The 7,153-nt window shown below is 41.4% G+C and overlaps 1 protein-coding gene across 1 annotated transcript; it reads left to right on the forward strand.

The window, feature by feature from the left end:
* Positions 1 to 3,209: 3,209 nt before the first annotated feature.
* On the forward strand, positions 3,210 to 5,333 carry LOC100955747 (sperm-associated antigen 11-like). Its single transcript, XM_003803595.1, has 3 exons — positions 3,210 to 3,270; positions 3,840 to 3,974; positions 5,200 to 5,333. Exons 1-3 carry the CDS (start codon positions 3,210 to 3,212, stop codon positions 5,331 to 5,333), a joined length of 330 nt encoding a protein of 109 aa, XP_003803643.1.
* The last annotated feature ends 1,820 nt before the right edge of the window (positions 5,334 to 7,153 follow it).

Genomic DNA, 7,153 nt, shown 5'->3' on the forward strand with positions numbered 1-7,153 from the left:
GGAAAAAGTATCCAATGTACACACCCCTATTATGAAACTAATTTATACCTTTTATATGAAAGCTATAACCAAATAGCCTAAGAATATGGGGACGGTGAGGGAGACGGGAGGGGGGAATGGGTGGAGGGAGGGGATTTGAAGGGATCACTTCTGAGGTTTATCTTACAAGGGTACAAGTCAATTTTTCTAAGAGTAGAATGTGAACGTTTTAAAGCAATAACTGAGAAAATGACATGAAGGCTGTGTTGACCAGTTTGATGGAAGTATTTCTGATTGCATGTGAAAACCCCACACTGTACTCCAGAAGTGCATTAATGTACATAGTTACCATTCAATAAAAAAAAAAGAGGTTTGCAAAAAAGAAACTCATCTTTAATGTCGCCATCATTAATATAACTCACGTAAACCAGCAACTGTGAACAGTTTGCAACATCTGTAGATTCATTAAGCTGGATACTATATATTGGAAGAGGAGCAGATTTAATTTCCTGGATTATCTTATCAAGAATATCAGCAGACATGTCATCTATTATTCTGTGGACAATGTTGTTAGATAAGAAAATTACACTCAATTTTGTAACAAATTCATCTCTGATCATAACTTGAACAATGTCTTTGACCACTGGCAACAGTAAATCCTCAGCAATGGTGTGAGGTTTCACAGCTCTGGTGATTCTGAGTGCCACCAAATATGAAGCTTCAACAGCTGCTACATTTTGTTTGTGGTACTTGCCACCAGTGTCAAGTCTGGCTTTCTCGAAGTCCATTAGCTTTGCTTCTAAAACAGTTGGTATCCTTGCTGGCAAAGCTCAGATTCTAAGCAAATAACACATTACAGTTTCTCAATTCCTGCTGTAATTATTGAGGTAAAACCATACTGTAAAAATCCCCACTATATTTTCTTTTCTTAACATTCTTCTCTACACGATCCATTGTCATCGGATGGTTTACTAATGAAAATAATATGTAACAATAGCTTTAATAATACAAAAGATGATATATGGCATAGTTCAGTCAATACAGTTTATTGAAGTTTCCTGTGAGTTTCCATTCTGTGTTGTTATTTTCACATACCTGTTAACTATCACAAAGGGCCAGTATTCACATCAACCACAGCTGAATATAGAAAGACCAATCAGTATCCAGATTAAGTCCCCATGGTACAAAATTTTTTTTTGCAGTAGTTAATAATTTTACAGTACATGATTTTACATTTACCCAGTAATTATAATTCATGAAATGTTGTTTTACCTCCAATACTGCTGCTTTCAACACAGCAGCTTCTTTTTATACAGTAGCTGCTCTCTACACATGTGTGACTGGTCTGCATAAGTACATTATGGCACCAACCTGTCACATGCACCTGACATTTGTTGGTGCAATGATGTCATCAGTCTGGTTACTCGTATGTGGGTGGACCCTCCTGGAGACAGATAGAGGAGTAGTGTCTCGGTTCCTAAGACCATCAGAAATATGCGTTTTCTGATGGTCTTAGGTCACCCCTGTGAAAGGGTCGTTCAACCCTCAAGGGTTGACAGGTTGACAACCACTGATCTAGTGGAACGAGCTGTTAATGAACCTTATCATCGGCCAGTCACTGCCCATCTCTGCAGTGTCCCCAATGTCTTCTTTGGGTTTTTTGTATTTTGAGACAGTATCTTGCTCTGTTGCCCATGTTGGAGTGCAGTGATGTCATCATAGTTCACAGCAGCCTTAAACTCCTGAGCTCAAGTGATTCTCCTGCCCCAGCCTTCTGAGTAAGGGACTACAGGTTCATGCCACAACATCAAGCTGATTTTTCTGTTTTTTATAGATACAGGCTCTCACCATGTTGTTCAGACTGGTCTTCAACTCTTGGCCTCAAGAAATCCTCCTTCCTCAGCCTCCCAAAGTGCTGGAATTACAGGTGTAAGCCATTGTGCCTGGTTCCCAATGTTATCTTCGAATGGGAGATTTCTTAATTCCTTAAAATAAGAGATGTGAGTGATGCTACTGCTCTCCCTTCCTGCTTCACAGAGTTGAATCTGTTATGAGAGCTAGAAAGGAGTGACTGCTGCACTCTGTAGTTGAGATGCCCGCTGTGCACACACGTCCAGAGCACTGGGCTTCGCTGTCACTTCCCAGATGCCCAAGTCTCTGTCTCTGTTGCTGCCTCTTTCTCCATCCACTTTCCCCTCTCTCAGGAGAGTGTATGTATTTTCATTTACATTTTTCAATTACATTTTTTCTGTCTAGAACAAAATGCACATGCCAATGAGACACATGACATAAGCACTGCCCTTTCCAGAGTTCACAGACCTTGTATTGCATATTTGTGATTGCCAAACTCTTCCACCAAACCCTATGCTAGTTTTGTTAAATCCAAAACAGGCTGTCTGGGTGATGCATGACTGACGTAATGCAGCAAATAAAAACTCATTCACGTTGAGAAGATGAAGAAGATGGGGAAGAAGAGTCTTTTGTTTAGAGAAAAACCAGATTCAGATACAGATTTTTTTCCCTCTTATCATAGTCAAATTTAATCCAATAGCATCAACAGAAGGTGTCTAGGGAAGAGCAGAATAGAAACGGGGGAGAAAAATTTTAAAAACTCAAATTAGTTAAAATAGAAAAGGGACGGTCAAGAGAGATGAAGAAGTGGGGGAAATAAAGAAACACAGAGAGACTTGGGGAAAAGAAAGAATAGAAAGGAACATTTTGAGTTGTTTTGGAACTGTCTATATAACTTCAGGAAATGACAGTTTCCCAGGTCCTACCTGGGATGTTTTCTATCTTAATAAGTGACTTTTTTACACTAAAATAAATGTGTCCAACAGATAGAATAGGAGGGGTGCAGCAGCTTTATTTATGTCATTGTTTTAAGGAATACCAAAGGACTATTGAGAAGCACTTGAGGAAATTGGTGATTTTATGATAATGGCTTATTTATTCTGCCTCTCCACACCTTTCATCTTCTGTTATTCATCTCTTTCTCTTTGCTTGTTCTTTCTTAATCACCAATTCCACCCAAAGCACTCAGGCATGTCATTTTGTTCCTGAGAAGTACACATATGGCTTCAGTGTTTTCCCACCAGCAGTAGGACGATGACTCCTTAACATGTGTCCTCAGGTCTGCCCACACGCCAGGCCCACACTCCCAGCCTGCTCCATAAACAGAGGCATGGGGCTGCCCACCCTGGGACCTCCGGCTTGCCGTCCCCACTGTAGACATGAAGCAGCAATTTCTCCCTCCTTTTACCAGCCTTCTCCTTGTGGTCCTGCTATTTTCAGGTAAAACAGAAAGATGATGTGGACCTGGGTGCCAGGATTCTTGGCAGTGGGCATTTTGGGAATGAGAGTCCAGGCCAGGCAGGGAGAGATGAAGCCTGGGGTAGGGGCAGGGAGGTCCATGCTCTGGATGGTACCCATGGATGGAAGTCTCCAAACTGTGTTTGCAAATGACACTGTGAATATACCAATGGCAATGGCTTCCTGAAAGACAGACTCCCTCCCCTGACTTCATTTTCTTATCTTTTTGATGTTTCACTTCCCCTTACAGAGAAGGATCTTAACTTTTAGGGGATCACAACAACTATCTTGGGGACATCTGAGGCAAATGCTCAGCTGGGCTTTAATGAGGTATTCAGGCTCCCTGCTAATTGCACAATCTTCTCACACCACTTACCTGCTCTCTCCACACACGTGCACATGAACACATACACAGGTATGCAGAAACCCCTGCCAGCTCCCCTATTCAATCACCCATGTTCAATCATCCCTCAAAGTGAGGTACCACATCCCCATAGGTTTTCCAGACACAAAACTCTGAACTTGGTCTACTGGGTATTTATGTTTGACAGGATTGTCCGGAACCCAATATGTTGACCACTCAAGCACTGAGGGTCCCAGAGAACTTGGGGAACAATCTCCTGGTCACTCATCACACCAACAAGTAAAACGCTATGTCTTACCACCACGTACTCCCCCATATCAGGGTAAGTAAGGCATCTGCTTGGGAGATGTTGAAGAAAGGGGTACAGGGAAGGTGCTGTACAGGCCACTATGGGTGACAGCAGTTGTTAGGGGAAAAGAAAGTAGGTGGTTTGAGCTGCCCTACCTGTTGAGAAGGGCTTTGAGTTCTACAGCCTCTGCTAGGGCTGGATCACTTATGGCCTTATGAGACCTGAGAGTGTCAGGGGCCAAGAAGCAACTTACCTGCCATGTCTGTAATCACTGACATCACACACAGTAGCCAGAGGAGACACTGGCAGAACCTTCTAACCCTACTCCCTTGAGTGGGGAGGCCATTCAGTCTGCAGGAATTTGCTAAATATCTTTCAAGTGCCAGGTACCAAATGAGATTCAGGGAAGCTTCCTGGAGAGGTGGGCAGAGAACAGATTGTGCTGTCAGTCTGCTTGGGTGAGGAGGAGTACAAAGAATGACAAAGGGCAATGAGCCTATGGAAGCTCCTCTGGACTTTTCCAAATAGGGCCAGGCTCCTGTCTGAGCCCAAACACCTGTCCAGGGCCAGCTTCATAACCATAAGGGCCTAGAGGAGACAATAGTTTCCAAGATGCTTCCCTATTCCTGAACTCATTGCTGACCCTGAAATAGGAGGGATTAGGCCAGAAGCTCAGCGGGCAAGAGCCAGGAGGATGGGATGGTGCTGGCAGATTGCTGGTGACTTTCAGCAGATAGAGCCCCAACAGCTTGGATTCCTATAGCATTCTACCCAAAATTCTGTCCCTTCATAATTGGTCTCAGTTCCAATGGACCCACTCATCTGATTCTGCTCTCAAGAGAAGGGGAAAAATGCAATTATTGCGCCACAAATATGAACAATGTATGTCATTTAGTCTAACAGTATTTCTGTGAGACAGGAGTATCATTCCTATTTGGCTAGAAGAGATTTAGAAGGAGCAGAATTATATATCTGGAGTTGATGTTATAGTTTAGAATAGTCTATCACATAGACTATTAATAGTCCATAGACCATAATCTATAATAGGATTAGTTATTCAAAAAAAAAAAACTTAAAACTATGAACTGCAGAAAGCTGTTTCCTATCCATTGTCATCCCAACACATTCCCAAGGGCTAAAATGACCACTGCTTGATTTTTTTTTAGTTTTCATTTTCTTTCATTTTGGTGTTTTTAAATTTACTCTTTGATTCTTGAGATGGTTTTAAGAGGCTGATGTTAGCTATTTCTTCATACAGAACCTGAGCCAGATTTCAAAGTTGTCAACTGCAAGAAAAGTGAAGGCTACTGTCAAAAATATTGTAATTATATGGAAACACAAGTAGGCTACTGCTCTAAAAAGAAAGACGCCTGCTGTTTACATAGAAACTGATGCTGTGGACACAGAAGCTGAGGCTCGACCACCTGCCTGTTTTCCTAGGCCACTTCATCAATCCAGCTATAGATATTTTCAAAAGTATCTGATTAGGGAGAGGGGATGTTACCATTCATGCCAATCTAAACATTTTATTGTGGCAAAAATAAATGAGAAAAATGCTACACATGATCTTACAGAAAGTGATTTAACTTGAATTTTCAAAATCACACAATTTGTGCTGGTAAATGAGGATATAATAAACTTTCATAAGAAACCATCAAATAATTTGTATTTTTATTTAATAAATATTTTTCAAAAGCCTACTTTTGTTCCTGGCATGAAAAATGAAGTGAGTTAGAAATATTAACAATATATGTGGAGTGACAAATAGCTAAACAAATAAAAACAATAAATGCTATATATGCCCTCATGTGGATATATCCTAGGAAGTATATGCAGCAGATAAATAAAAGATAATTTATAAAATGTTCCAAGGGAAATTTGAGAAGGGTTTTAGAGGATGAGTAGAGATTTATTAAGGTGAGAGAGAGACAGACAGAGGTTTCCAAACAGAGGGCACAGAACAACCTGGAGACATGAAAATATGGTTAACTAGAAGCTGGACTATCTCACAAGAACCTGCAGGAGGAGTTTTGGGAAGTGCCTACAAGCCTGTTGCAGTTTCTAAAACCTTCTGATTGTCTGTGTTGTCAGCTCCCACCTGTAGGCTAATTAAAGCTCTGATTTATGGGCAGGAGCTGGGAAAGTCAGGATATTAGGTATGCAACTAAACCCATTCTAAGGATAAAGTGTGAGTTGGGAATTTTTGCCTGATCGCTCTACATGGAGCATGGGGAATTACTCATTTGCAGTACCCAGCCACTTGTTAAAAACTGCATTTTTATTCCTAGTGGCCAAGAGAGACTCACAAATGCAGAGCCCTATTCTTTCCCAGAGCTAGATCATTTAGGACATGGTCCCTCAAGTGGAAACTGTAAAAGTTGGGGCACTCAATAGATGTACAAACCACTTCCAAGGCGGAACTGGAGACCTGGCTTTATTGCTAGAGCAAGACAGTTAGGAGAAGGCAGAGAAACTGCTCACATGCCTGTTTAGATTCCTAGAGTTCTATTGTTCATGAGACCCATCAGCGTCTATGTGCAGGCAAGTTAGAAGAATAGTTCTCCAGCAGCTGCTGGGAGTGTGCTGATTAACTCCTTCAGGGAGAAAACAGGAAGCTATGAGTTATTGCCCATTTTCCCTCCATGCCTGCTGAGAAAATTTCACTGGAAGTGCTAAGGTGCTCCTTTTAAACTAATCTATTTGCTGTCTATGGTCTCAGGAGTCTAAAAAATACACTGTCCTGTCCATTCCTAGTGGTAAGTGATTGAGGAGCCAGTCCCTCAGGTGGGAGCTGTAAAAGTTGTTTGCTTGATGCATATACAATCTCCTTCCAGGTAGAAATTGGAGACCTGATTTTATTCCCAGAAGTTTATTGTTAACTCTGTCCCTTTGCCTCCCAGATTCAGGCTAATTAGGAGTCTAAGCCTCAGGCAGGTAGATGGAAAAATATGCTGGCAAACCCCTTCCAGGTGGAAACTGCCTGCTCCCTCGGCTCTGAGCCCATGGAGATAACTGCTTAAAATGTTTTAAAACACTTCTTTTGTCTCCATGATTTCAGGGGACTTGCAAATGCCCAACCCCATCAGCCCAGTGCAAGCGATGCAAAAGTCAAACTCTTTTTTTTTTTTTGAGTATAACATTACTTTATTCTGTATTTAGCTTTTTTTTTTATTATTGAATGGTAACTATGTACATTAATGCACTTCTGGGGT

The sequence above is a fragment of the Otolemur garnettii genome, unplaced genomic scaffold (assembly GCF_000181295.1).
Source record: "Otolemur garnettii isolate 467f Iridium unplaced genomic scaffold, OtoGar3 scaffold00351, whole genome shotgun sequence".
Classification (NCBI taxonomy): Eukaryota; Metazoa; Chordata; class Mammalia; order Primates; family Galagidae; genus Otolemur; species Otolemur garnettii.